Source organism: Cucumis melo, chromosome 3 (assembly GCF_025177605.1).
Source record: "Cucumis melo cultivar AY chromosome 3, USDA_Cmelo_AY_1.0, whole genome shotgun sequence".
Lineage (NCBI taxonomy): Eukaryota > Viridiplantae > Streptophyta > Magnoliopsida > Cucurbitales > Cucurbitaceae > Cucumis > Cucumis melo.
Genome location: NC_066859.1, coordinates 5,577,191 through 5,592,581, shown reverse-complemented (window position 1 = coordinate 5,592,581; position 15,391 = coordinate 5,577,191). Strand labels below are relative to the sequence as shown.

Sequence of the window (15,391 nt, the reverse complement as noted above, 5' to 3'; positions counted from 1 at the left end):
TAAAGAAATGATGACGAACCAAACCTAAATTAAAAACTCCAAACTAAAAACGCTAGTTACGAAAATTTTCAAATCCCTTCCCTTCACTGTTCTTTACGGATACAAACAGTTCACAATATCTTAATCTACTGCTGATCATCAAACAAACTTCATTTTAAACAAAACAAATACAATGATATACCAAATAGCAGAACCGAATGAAATGGCATTCATTTATTCATTAGTTTGACTTCAAGAAATAAAATACAGCGGAAGAAAAATCAACAACTCCTTAAATAAGCCAATAGATTAGAGTAGACTTGATACAACAAATTACCATTAATCAATAAACGACATAACAAAACACAGAGCTCCAATTTCAAACATGCTATCAACAGAAATGATCAAAAGGACATGACCAAATTGAAGGCAAAATCAATAAAATATTATGGTACTGGAAGATTAAAAACTCGACTAGCAAATACTGTTCCAGCCACCCCACAAATCTAGGAGCTAAGAACCGTAAAATTTTAGTATCTTCGACTAAATTCTACAAATTTGGCGATAAAGAAGCCTAGAGAAAATCAACCCATATGCAGAATCGTAAGAAAAAACAATCAAAATCAAAGAAACAATACTAAAAAGATAATAGTTCACTTATTTCTAAGAACCTCATGAACAAAGTTTACAATTGGGAAGGTATGAATTAATGAACATCTTCACGAGACCACCTTGTTCGTATAACCCAAAGTGCTTCCATCATTGAGCTTCAAGACTCTAAAAAAACAAGATTCGATATTTAATAAGTTAATAATTTTAAAAAAATGTAAATAAAGATTTGAGAGTAAGGATTTAAACCATAGAGTCATTATTCAAATTCTCAAATGCAGCTTCCATCTCCTTTCCTATGTTTATGAATTCTAGATCAAAATGACAAACAGTTAGCTTATATGGGATAATTGAAAATTTTAAATGCGTACTTCAAAAAGAATATTACCTTCATCAATTTCTTCAGCCCCGTCAATTTCTTCAGTCATGTCATCCAAAGGTTTAGACTGAATCCAATTCTGAGCACAAATGAGTGCCTCTGCAGTTTGAGGAGTTAAAGAACTTCGAAAAGAATCTAACACCCGTCCTCCAGTGCTAAAGGCGGACTCAGAAGGCACAGTTGATATAGGAATACTGTAGATGTCCCTAGCTACTTGGCTAATGATCTTAAATCGAGAGGCATTCACCTTCCACCAAGTTAGCAAATCTAAATATTCATCGCCCATACAATCTATACGAGCCTCATCCAGATAACGAGTCACCTCTGTTTTAGCATCATCTAGACATGTTTTGTTACTTTGTTTAAATCTATCATGAACAGTAGCACGTGCCTTGTAAGATCCACTAGATGAGATAGAAGGTATTTCACTTTGACTTTGAAAGCCAAATCCTTCGATAGGTGTACATGATTGTGTTTGTGAATATTTTTCTTTTGACATTCTCATATAATAATCATCACACAATCGACGAAATGCTTCTTCAACCTTATTTGTCCATATTTTTGCACAATCTTCCTCCAAAAATTCATTAAAACAATAATTCACATAAGCTAGCTTGTACCTAGGGTCAAGAACTACAGAAACATACAATAATAAATTGGTCTTCTCACTTGTAGTTATACCCCAATACTTGTTGAATTTTGTCTGCATGCTTAATGTCATTTGACTCAATAATGCATTCTCATACGATGAGTATTCACGAATTATTTCTTGGATCAAACAAAGTTCATGAAAAAATATATTTGAAGTCACAGACATAGATGCAGAAAACTTCATTGTTACCTCTGAAAAAGTCTTTAGGAACTTTACAAACACTTTTGCATTATCCCAATCTTCAGTAGTAGGAATATCATCCTTTGGCAAATAACTAGGGTCATGCTCCTCCAATCTTTCAAAAGTCTTTTGACACTTAATTGCTCCATCCAACATAGTAAAAGTAGAATTCCATCGTGTCGGAACATCCATTGTAAGACAATTTTTTGTTGACATCTTATCTTCTTTAGCAAAATCTTTAAATATTTGCAATCTAGCAGGAGATGACCTAACATACTTCACAGCATTTCTGATTCGAATGATAGACACATGCAAATCTTTTAAGGCATCACTAACAATTAAATTAAGAATATGAGCACAACATCTAATGTGAATAAATTCACCATCCAACACCAACCCATTTCTGCCTTTAAACTTTTTAACCAAGTAGGCAATGGCTACATCATTTGAACTCGCATTATCAACCGTTACAGTAAAGAGCCTATCAATACCCCAACCTTCTAAGCACTTTTCAATGGCTCTACCTATGGTATCTCCTTTATGGCTTTTGCTATTGTCTTTATGGCTTCCAGTTGAAATGTAGCTTTCTTATTTCTTTTATAGTAGGGTTGTGTATCGTCAAGAGTTTTAGCTACAACGAAGACGGTAGATACTCTAAGAACAGGACCATCTGCGATGAAGGCAATGCAGAAAGCAACTTATCCTAGTTTTGCCTTTGTGGTTTATAACCTTTTTGAATTTTGGTCATTGAATATTCCTAGTTTTATTGTTGCTTTTTTTTTACTTTGTCGGTTTATAAAAAAAAATCTTTACAACATAACTGAACTTATTTAGTAACCTTGTTCATCTAGTTATTGGGGAGGGATATGTAAGTGTGTTGTTGTAACATTGTAACTGAGTTTTGATTGGAAACTATAGGTAAATGGGATCATACATACATTCATATGTCATGGCTGATTGTGTGCATCGTCCAAAGAAATCTTCCTCTGAGTGTTTAAAATTTTATACAAATGATTAGTATTCCCTGACATGATACAATGTATATAAAGTTGGCTGAATGATTAGAATTGTGATTTAAATCGATCTTTTTATTTATTTATTTTCTATTTTGTAGAGATTGGGAACAACCTATCATCGTTTTTAAACTTTCTTTCACGTTCACCCCTCGGCAAGTGTAGGTAAGTTTACAACAATTCAACTATATTTAGTTCAAGGAGAGGTTCAAATAAATATGTGGATGTCTTGTAGCTATGCTTTGTTCAACAATCTAGCTATGCGAAAATTGAATATAATCCATCATAAACAAGAACCCAGATGGCAATAACCCCAAATAAACAGAAAAAAAACCCAAAATAATACAAGCTGTAATTTAAAAATTAAAGAGATGATAATAAGGAGAAAGGGACAGACAGAAAGATAAAGCAATATATGGGTCAGTGTGGAACTTACAGGCGATGACGATGGAGTGGCGAAGTGATGAAGACGAAGAGATGCCGACGCCGATGAACACGAAGAGATAGATGCCGACGCTGATGCAGACGAAGAGGTAGATGCCGACGCCAAACGATGGAACAAAATGGTTTTTGAAGAGGAGGAAGACGCCAGACGAAATGCTGAAGACTGAAGAAGAATCGAAGAGGAGAGGAAATGAATTATTGACCTAATCGGGTATTTTAAACCCGACCCGACCCGAACCGAATTAAATCGGGTCGGTTCGGTCCAGTAACATTGTTGTTACTAACCGATCCAACCCAAACCGAACCGAATCGGGTCGGGTCATCGGGTCGGGTCGGTTTTTTTCACCCCTAATAAACTTTATATTATAATGTATCAACATACATTATATTAATTCCCAAAGTAAATTTGAATATTTCAAATTACAACCAATATAAATAAATCTCATTACTCTTTATGAGCTAGGAAGGGAACCTAATGGACATACAGATCAGAAGCTACAACGATATGAGATTAATTGGCTAAACTCATTAATCACATTAATCAATATTCGTTAATTATGTGTACACTTCACTAAAGACTCACAGCTGAACTCTTCTCACTGTAGATATATTTTTGTGTCCACGGATATAGACCAATACCAGTAAGTTAGTCCTTCACAAGTGTTCGTAACACCAGCTGGATCAAATTACCGTTTTACCCCTGGGTTACTTCTAGTCCTTAAATCCCAGTGCTCCTCTAATGAACAACCCGTTTATGGTCCAACCACTAAACAGAAACCCCTCTCGTGCCATAGAGAGGGTAGAGTCCTTTGTTCAAGTCCTGAAGACACCATTTAAGGGAACACTTATCTACTTACCTTAAAGGTGGGAATGAGTGAATTTCCGTCTTGTGTGATTATGTTCTTAGCTCCCAACTCGGTCTTGTCCCCAAAATGATAAGCATATTGAGTCGGGAATCTGGCCACTCTCACCCATACAAATCAAATGACAATCTCTCGCAAACAGGAGTTCATAATACACTCAGGATTAAGACTAAGTTGCCTAGGTCATCCTAATGAAATAGAAACCCAACTAGTTAACGGAGTTACATCTAGTGATTACTATTTCGTGGTCTGGTCTTATGCAAGCTCATTGTAGAGGAGACCCTCACTCGCATGTCGCATACATGAACACATTGGATCAATGCGTTTATATCAAATACAAAGTGAGCCGTATCCATAGTGTTATGAGGATAAGGTACCTAGCCTTACCCCTATACTATAGACCCTTTAAGTTGATTCTTGAACATTGATCCCCGTATGTCTCTACATACTATTCAAGACTCATTAATTAGCTCAGGATGTTAGTTTATTGGATTTATGTTATTAAGAAAAAACTAATAATATAATTAATAACATTTATTGAAACTATAGTAATAAAATAGTTTATTAATAACGATCAATGGATTATATTTACTATTTATGAGTTTTAGGACATAAAACCCAATATATATATCAAATGAACCATACATATATAAGTTGGTCGTTATATACTTAATTACAACATATGTATGTGCAGCCCAAACTTCTAACAATAACCTAAACTTTTCATCTATGTCGATATAAACAAAATATATGTGTAACCTAAAGGTGTATCATATAAAAACTTGTCTTTCTCACCTATATAGTATCAACAAAAATATCAACAAAACCAATTCACCTATATTTAGTATCAATAAAACTTGTTTATTTAACCCAAAAGAACTTAGCTATCACCATAATCACATGTGGCCACCCAAAAAATTAGCAAGCTCCATTCGCATACTTCATACAACTCGAGTTGACTGTATGAGGTCTTTGTATCAATCTGATATGAAACCCAAAATATTGAAGTTAAAAGCTAAATTATATTTTTCATCCATCTCCTTATTACTTCAGCTCCTATCTAAAAAATAAAAACCTTAATCTTCAATATACATATAAGCATCAAATTTTTAAACAGAAATCCAAATAGAAACAAGAAAATTATATGATAACATCAGCCAACTACTAAAAAAAAGGGACGAGTATCAAACAACAAAATCCTCCCATTTCGGAGAATTGTGAATCAAAATACAATGCAATTCAAGTGTAGAGGCCATACTTAAGAAGCCAAATCGTATACTTTCAATGTCTTGGCTGATAGAAAAAATACTAGAGGCATGCTGTAGCGGAAGAAATAGATCATGCTTTACTCTATTTGCATCTAAACGATTTAGAAGCTAACATGTACACGCTATGGAATGGACCTAAACGAAGAGTGTAGAAGGTAAACGATGTACTTACCTTTGTAGTTCTCAACTTCTTCTTCGATCCAAAGCTTCTTCTCTGCCTGAAAATCATGATCAAGGACAACCACCAAGTTGACCTACTATGCTCAGGACCAAGAACGGAGTTGTGGGACTCGATTTTGTGAAGTGAAAAATAGATAGAGATGGGAGCGTATCGTTTAGGTTTTCTTTTTCAAAGAAAACGTCATTCTTGTCTCATTCGGTAATGAGAAGTTTTATATGAAATATACATGCAATTTGCATGTAAATTATTTCATATATAATCAACACCTAATCAAATCATTAACTCTTTAATGAAATTAGTGGCTTCAAATTCACAATAATCTGCCACATTTCCCATTAACCGTTAATTAATAAAGTCATTAGTCAAAAGGGCATTTTGGTCATTTGACCAATTAAGTCAAAGTCAAACTTTGACTTTTCTTATTCAAAAGTCAACTTTTTGACTTTTTACTAATTTTTCCATCTTGACTAATTCTAACCTCTCGAGTATGAATCCGTATTCATTTCTCTAAAATTCAAATCATATTTGAATATAAACCCAGTCAAAGTTCAAAGTTAAAAGTCAACATGTTGACTATTACAACTTTGACCATATCTAAACTTTTCAAGTTTTTAAGTATGAATCTATATTCATATTTATTTAAATTATATTTAAATACAAAACTTAAAGTTTATTTCTACTGACTTATATCTTATATATTTGTCGGTTTCTCTCTCTTATCTTTATTCGAACAATTCGAATTACTTGAATATACTTGTTCTTAGTTGAATCCATATGAGCTAGTAGGGGAACCTAATGGACCTATAGATCATGGGCTCCAACGATTCAAGATTAACTGGCTAAACTCTTTTAGACCAAGCTTAATCAACATTTGTTAACTAAAGAGTCATTCCACTAAAGGCTCTTAGTTGCACTCCCCTCACTATAGATATATTTTTGTCCACTTGATATAACCATGCTGAGTAAGTTGATCATTCACAGGTTGTTCGTAATCTTGGTTGGATCAAAATACCGTTTTACCCCCGAGATTACATCTTGCTCCTTAAGACCCACTGATCCACTATTGAACAATTGGTTTAAGGTCCAACCTATAAACCAGAATCCTTCTCGGACCAATGAGAAGGTGGGGCCCCTTGTTCAAGACTTGGATTCAGTCCTTAAGGGAACAACCTATCTACTATCCCAAAAGTGGGTAGGAGAATTCCATCTTACACCCTATGTCCCTAGCTATCCACTCGGTCTTACCCCTGAAATGGAAGGCTTATTGGGCCAACGATGTTGAGCTGCCCTCACTTATGCAGATCTAAGGATACTACCGAATGAACAGAAGTTCATAGTTAGCTCAGGATTAAGATCAAGTTACCTAGGTCATCATAATTAAAATAGTCAGTTTATAGTTTACGGTGTTATAACTAAAAATGACTACTTCGTGATTCCAGTCTTATGCAAACCATTTACATCGGACGCTCTCACTCCCATGTCTCTACATGAACGATACAAGATTACATTGTTTGTACTAACTACGGAGCGAGCCGCATTCATAGTGTTTATCTAGAATAAGGCACCCAACCTTTATTCATACACTATAAACTATTTGGGCTATTAACTTGAACTTAATCCATATTTATGTCAATACATAAAGTTCAAGTGTATTTGAAAAACTCATTAAAATAGCCTCGGGACCTTAATTTATTGGTTTTAAGATTATAACATTCAATAATAAATTTTATTGAATCAAATAACAAAGTACGAGTTTTAGGACACAACAACATTGGCAAGTCCAAAATTCCCTACATTATAGTCTTGCAATAGCAAACCAAGTCACCATGACAATTCAAAAGTTTATTCTAAGTACTAATGTAATTAGGAATTTATGACTGAAGAAAGTTGTACAACTTACCAAGATGGACATCCTTATCCTTAGTGAGAAAGATGAGTTATGTTCTTTTCTAAATACAACTTATGAAAAATGTTTTGGTAAGCATAGCAATCAAACTAATCGGATGCTGACAATTATAACGTTCTATGATTTTCTTACTCAAGTATGAAGTAGCACTAGTTCAATTTCTAAGGTGCTGTAGAAGATTCTATAGTTTTTCACTTTACTTTTTTTTCTCTGTATTGCCTACTCTGCTACAACATCGATACAACTTCCTACCTCCAAGCAAGAAAACAATTCAACCACAAAATAATTTTTTTCAACCACTCATTAGAAATAAGAAGCAAGTTTTTGTACAAAAGATTACCTTAAAGGCACTTGAGACAAAATCTTGTTGGCAGGTGTTTCTCTTTTGCTAGAAAAGAACCACAGTACCTGAATTTGAAAATTAGGCTTAAAAAATATTCGTAATTTAGAAACTAACTACAATAATATGAAATCAATGATCTGTAGAGGAAAAAGAAAATACCAAAGATTCAACTTCAAATTATGAAATATGAACAAGCATACCAGCAATAAAGGGTTAGTCGTGTGCCAAAATCCAAAATAGGTAAGTCATGGCCACTATTGATGAGCCTTGTCTGAATGGGTCACCGTCCGACATTTGGGTGGAGCTATCCGCGTGGAGTCAGTCGCGCGTAGTCGTTCGAGTGTTACTGATTTGTTCCTATCGTGTTAGTCATCGTCAAACGTCAGTCATCGCCGAAGGTCACCATCAGTCGTCGTTGTTTATGGCTGCCGTCGTCGCTTCCATGGCTATCATCATTGTTCGTCACTTCCGTGGTTTTAGGTTAGTTTTTTGTGGAGATGGAAAATAAAAGCATTTTATTACGACAATAAGCATATAACTAATAGTCAAGACATTTTACAAGTGAGTTTTGTAGGTGAATCTTCTATGCTATCTAGTTTCTGCAGCCATGGGACAACATTTCCAATCACAAACTGAGAAACAAAGATGCATATCAAACAAAGAAGTAGATAATATGTAAGACCCTCCAAATTTATCCAAAAACATGGAATATGCTACGTTGCCACCTAACTAGCCTTTTCATAAATCTTGATAAACAGTACAAATCTAAAACTTTGCATAAAGACTTCTAATCAACAACAAGTTTGTCTTATAACATGATGAAAGAACATTTTATCAAATTAAAACTGACTCAACTAATTCTCAAGTCATAAAAATAAACTAAAGTAAATTACAACAGCCCAACAGTTCAAATTATCATGTGCGTAGAGCAAAGACAAAAGAATTCTACAACATGAGTAAACAAAGAAGTCAAGGATAATATGAATAACATGAGTAAATAAGAAGACAAGCAAATTAAACCAAAGACTTCTAATAAGCGAACTAAAGATAATCACAATCAAAGACTTGTAGTAAGCAAACCAAAGATAATCACAATTAGCTTTCTATTCTTTCTTTCTGTTCTAGATTGAAATTACTTGCAATAAAACACTGCTCATATATCCATAATCCATAAATTAGATTCACGAAGAAGACAAAGATATAGCTTGAACAAGAAATAAAACTTTTAATTGATGAAACAAAAGAGATTAGTACTAAAAAAGAACAAACTCTATATGGGAGTGCACGTGGAAACAAGAATGAAAGTAAATAACAACTAAATCAAAATTTCCAAAAGGGTATCACTATTTTAATTAACATCACTTTTATGTGATTCAAAAAGGTTCAAACTTAAACTAATCTTATAAATATAATTGAAGTATACCTTTGACTCACAGTGATCATGAATTGAGTAGAGGAAGGGTTGTCGGTGAATTAAAACCTAAACTTTGATTTTTTGAAGTGAAAACAACTGGCTCCATGGACAAGTACTCCATAGCAATATCTTTACAAGGAAGAAATGATTTTGCCACCCTTTTGCCCACACATATGTTTAATATGGATGATTCCAATAACTCAAGAAGCAAAGACACAAATCCCATCTTCATCATTTCTGTAATAATTAAATTTATTGTAACTCGTCGGTCTTCGTAACTGTTAAGCTTGGTCAAGATTTTCATTTCTTTAACGACCTATTTTGATCTTTTACAAACATCTTTTGAACAATTTGATTCTCTTCCTCGCAAGAAACTGAAGATCATAAAACTCATGATAAATATGAAGAATTTTCATATTATATAAGAAGTTTTAATGTGGAGTAGTATTTACCTAAGCAAGGTGGTGAAGAGAAGTTTCAATGATAAAAGCTAAGAAAAAGAAGAAGAAAACAAAAATAGAGATAGCCCAAGTTGGTGTATTTTTAAGTGAACCACCCTTGCTACTACTACTAATTTCTCCCATTACTGAAAAAGGGCTTGAGCGGCGGCAGCTTGCGGCTGATGAACCTGTTGCAGCGGTAGACAAATTGTTGCGGTGGGGGATGAACTGTTGGGGATGAACCTGTTTTGAACGATGGCGGACAAACACACCAAATCTGTAGCAGCGAACGCACACAATGTCTTCAGTGGGGGCGGCGAACGAACCTGTTGCGGTGGCTTGTGATCGAACAGACGAAAGGAGACGTGGGGGGCTTGCGATCGAGCAGACGAAAAGGGGCATGGGGATTGCGATCTAGAAGAGAAATATGGGAGGGGGAAAAGTTAAGATTTAATTTTTTTTTACAAAATTTGGGGGAAAAGAGGAAATTTGGGAAAGTAAAATTAAAAAAGGGAAAATTTTAATTGAAATATTGAGAATATATTACTTGACAATTTTTTAAATGTCAAGTAATTAAAAATAATTTTGACACTTTTAACCTGCCAAGTATTTAAAACAAAAAAACAAAAATTATGGCTTTTTTCACTCTTTCTTATTCTTGACGTTTTCTTATGTTATTTGACAGTTTTTATTAAAATTGTCAAGTATATCAATTATAAAAGGGCCAAGTAAACCCAATTTTGTAGTAGTGAGTACAAATGCTTAAGTGAATATTTATTGAAAGAAGGATATTAAAATAATTCAATATGGCCATGCATTTTTATAAAGAAATCACAGTCAGAATTTACTACTATAACTGTATATGTTGACGATTTAAATATAATTAGAACTGCTGAAGAGCTTTCAAAGGCAATAGAATATCTTAAGAAAAAGTTTGAGATGATAGATCTCGGGAAACAAAAATTTTGTCTTGGTTTGCAAATTAAGCATCTAGCAGATGGAATATTTGTTCATCAATCAACTTATACAGAAAAAGTTTTGAAAAGATTTTATATGGATAAAGTACATCCATTGAACATTCCAATGCAAGTTTGTTCATTAGATGTGAAGAGAGTTATATTTCGACCTTGAGATGATAATGAAGGACTCCTTGGTCCATAAGCACCATATCTTTGTGCAAATGTGCATTTATGTATCTTGCTAATAATAGAAGACCATATATTGTATTTTTAGTAAATTTATTAGCTAGATATATTTCCTTTCTAACGAAAAGGCATTGAAATGACATTAAACATATACTTCGCTATCTCCAAGGAACAATTGATATGAGATTATTTTATTCAAATAAATAAAAATTTTAACCTAGTTGGTTTTGAAGATTCTGGATATTTATTTGATCCACACAAATCTAGATCTCAAACAGATGATCTATTCACATGTGGAGAAACTGCTATATCTTGGTGATCAGTAAAGCAGACCATAACAGTCACCTCCTCAAATTATGCTAAAATTCTTGCAATTCATGAGGCTAGCCGAGAATGTATGTGGTTAAGTTCGATGACTCAACACAATCAGAAGTCATGTGGTTTGTTTTTTAGTAAACTCCTTCCAACAACATCATATGGAGACAACACAACATGTAGAACTCAAATAAAAGAGGCTATATTAAAGGTGATAGAACAAAGTACATCTCATTGAAGCTTTTATATATTCATGATCTTGAAGAAAACATTAGTAGAAAAAGGACCTACGATGAAAGTTAAATGCTGTCATAGAAAGCTTTCGTGACAGTTATTTGTAGTCATTGATGTGACCATGGAAAGTATTTTATGACAGTTCTACAAAACTGTCACGAAATGTGTTTTTCATGATAGAGAATAAATGTCACAAATTCATTATTTTATAACAGATTATAACTGTCATTATTTATTTTCGATGACAGATAATAACTATCGTTGTTTATATTTTATGACAGTAAATAACTGTCATCATTTACATTTTATGATAGTGAATAATTGTCATTGTTAATATTGTTTGACATATATTAAATGTCATTATTTATCATTTATGACACTTATTAACTGTCATCATTTATGACACTTACCATGACTTTAATTAACTGTCAAGAAAACGTTTTCGATGACAGTTTTTTTTAGATTTAAATGTCATAACTATGTTTTTAATTCCTGTTTTTCTTGCCTTATTTTTTTTATTGAATCCCGTTTTTCTTATCGCCTGCTATTACACATATCATTACACAGACGAATACAATCACATATGGAAAGAAACGATGAATGCTTTAATATAAAGAAACATACACTTTCTAATATCTGTATAACTGTTGGTACATATATGTTTTGGTACGAACAAGCTATTTAAATAAGTACATTTGAACCAAAAATATTCCTACCAAACCTACAAAAATGCATATACATCAATGAATTGCCGCAAATATGGCTTCATTGCTCCAATGGATTATGGCAAAACCTAGTAAGAAAAGAAAAGGGAAAAATTGATTCAACAAGACAGCACATTCACTTCAACAATACAACACACATACATACTTCAACAATAGTAACTTCTAAGCTTGGCAGTGAATTATTATTTTCTATAACTTCTAAGCTTGGTATTGGAAATGTATAGGGTATTCAAATGGAAAGCCTTACGTATATGGGTCACAAAATCGTGCTACTATTAAAGTACACAATGCACAATTTCATCACTAAATTAAATGAAATCTACAAAATTCATCAAGAAGAAAAACAGAATCGCAAACACCAAATTCAGCCCACAAAATTAACTAAATCAATTATAAAACTTCACACAAAGTTCAAAACCAACAACAAATAACAAAACTCAAAGCTAAAAATGGGCTTTGCATAATTATGAGCATGTATAGCCGGTAGAGATGAAAATTTGAATGCCACACCATATTTTTCACAAAAGTATTATGTAACAGAGACTCGAGGGCTTTCTAATCATCAAGAGTAAACCTAAAAATAAACTAAAAATAACAATAAATTTAAAAAGTCAAAACAAAAGTGTCATTCATTCCTTGCTAGCCACTTCAAGTTGAAACTATAACACAAGTCGTTTTAATTTTATAGCTTCTTCAAAGTCTTCTTTCTCAACAACCTTTCCGTTATGAGGCAATGAAACTGAACTACATTATGAGGCAATAAAACATAACACAGTGAGAGGTACGTATATTTGCAAAGGATTTAAAAGCTCATTGATGTGCACTAAAAAGTTGTATGCCCAACACACCTTGATACATATAATGAAGTATGAGGAAGAATTACTCGCTATACTTTACAAGCACTAACTTTTGGAAGAAACTCTCCAAAAACATTTACAAGGTCTTTGCAATGAGAAATATCCAAATTAGATCAAAATTCCTTAATCACAATTCCCTTATTATAAATCCACTAAAAATAAACCAAATTATCACTATATAATATTATATATAATTCCACAAAGAAGTTTTCTACCAAAGATAGGACTCCATGTTTAGTTGATAGCATCCAAATGAACTGAGCCCGACCTACAATACATAAACATATATATAAATCTCAACAATCCACCCCATAAGAAGATAAGGTCTTATCCATATTAAGAACTAATGTAATAAGTTTTGAAATTTAGCAACTCATATTTTATTTAACATCACTCCTTATTGCAAGAATAGTTATGACTATCTTAAAGTTAAAAAGTTAATACTATATCTAGCCGATCACGTATTGCAAGAATAACATCACTCCTTATTGATCACTTCCGATCCAGCCGGTACTTTCTGCTCTACATCTAAAAGAGAATCAAGTGGTTACTTAATGTTATAAGACAAGGTTGTGACAGTGAACTTAAAGCTAGGCTTGAACCAATTACAATTAGTAACTAGATTGGTTACCTTCGCCTCTGTCATTTAGAAACTTCAAAGGAACTACACGTTTACGGATAACTCCTTGGTGGTGTGTTCGAGCTACAAGTTCTTGCCATACGTAGCACCCTTTGTCAAAACTTATTGCATTTAGGCCTACCAGGTTGTATTCAAGAGGGATTGCCTCACCTGTAAAAGGGTTGAAAAAGATTCAAACCAAGAAATTTAAAATTCATAAGCTACTTGATGCAACTTAGCAGCAGAAAACTAATCAAACCACAAACTAAAACAGAAGGACTCTATCAAATACAACGAACAAGATATGAAAATAAACCTTTTTGAATCTCATTTGAACCTTGGGAAACTCCCTTCTCCAGTCTCCAAAGTACATAATTATCTTCATCTGTTTCTTTATCTGCCTCAATGAGAGGAGCTTTAACAAATACAACAGGGAGACATTATCAGAAGAATCTCGGCTATAATTCATACATATGATGAAAGCATAATCCAATTAACTTCACAGAACAAAAGAACTCCTAAGATCCCTTAGAGCATGAGGGAAACATATGTGTTTGGTTAGATGGAAAAATCTCTTTGAAACCAAGGCATTCCAATCTTGGATCTTGAAACCATTGCCAACCATTGTCTTCCCCCTTGTGAAGCTGACATTGTTGTTGGATCAACACTAGCACCCCACCCAACATTGGTAGCCTCTGGTTCCTCTATAGAGGAAACATTTCTAGAGAGATTTTCACCAGTGTTGCCAGCAAGAAAATTCCTCAGTCACATTCTCAATATCTACCTTAGACCTTAAGCGATATCTATAAATAATAATTAAAGTTAAACATGGGTTTTTATAGGACAATAAGTTGTTAAATTATAGGACTAAACACTATTCAATTTTCTTGCTTATATTTATCTTGTTTTGGTCATGAATCTCAGATGTCTATGCTTCAGCCCTTCAACTTTCAAACATTTTCAGTCCCATTACAAAAGAGAAGCTGTTATAATTATGTTAATCTTTCATTAGTTATTTCCCAAGAACCTAAATCTATTTGAAAAAGTCGATACCCGACATAAAGTGTGTGATTTGAGTTCTCAAACAAACCATTTCCAACCTAAGAAACTATTAGAGAATTAGTGCATCTAATTCAAATTCTTCAACTTAAAGAATATCTAGCATGAAGGTTAACGATCATTACCTAAGAAATTAGAATGTAACAGGATCACTCGAACTAGACCAGAAACTTAGAAATTCTATCATAGTTCAACATTTTTAAAAGGGTATCATTCAACTTATCTAAACTCAATCAAACCACCAAACTCAACAAAATTTCATTGCTTCACCAAAAAGAATCAAACAAACACAGTTTTAACCAAAACAAGAAAGAGCAGTAGAGGAACTAACAAAGAACTCATTTCTTCAGCGTCACCAAAAGCTCATCCAACAAAGAAGAATCCACATCAGCCAACTCAACTAAATCATCCGAGGTCGGACTAGGCCTAGAGCCAGTCGAATTAAGCTTCTAGTCAAGGTTAGGCGGCCTATACAAAAAAAAAAATCATACAAAAACAATCATTATTCAACCATTAGACTGAAATAAATACAAGTAGAATAGTTTGAAGGCACATTTCCCTAGAATATAAACAATTAAAACTAGTAGAATTCAACTTCTAAAACACTATAACTGCGGAGCGAAAAAAATTCTACAGAAAATGACAATGAATTAAAGAAAAAAAAACTAAAATTCCCTTCAATTGGATAGGAGTAAGACCAAACAATCAATTGAAATAAAACAAAATAATAGAATAACAATATACCAAACTGCCAAAAAAATGCGTA

General features: G+C 33.3%; 1 protein-coding gene across 1 annotated transcript; it reads right to left on the bottom strand.

Moving 5' to 3' along the window:
- Positions 1 to 419: 419 nt before the first annotated feature.
- LOC103485733 (zinc finger BED domain-containing protein RICESLEEPER 2-like) lies at positions 420 to 14,191 on the bottom strand. The gene is made up of 6 exons (XM_051082838.1): positions 14,083 to 14,191; positions 13,883 to 13,981; positions 13,579 to 13,737; positions 977 to 2,356; positions 838 to 899; positions 420 to 756 (listed from the first exon to the last, which is right to left on the bottom strand). Exons 1-6 carry the CDS (start codon positions 14,189 to 14,191, stop codon positions 739 to 741), a joined length of 1,827 nt encoding a protein of 608 aa, XP_050938795.1. The 3' UTR covers positions 420 to 738.
- Between the last annotated feature and the right edge of the window lie 1,200 nt (positions 14,192 to 15,391).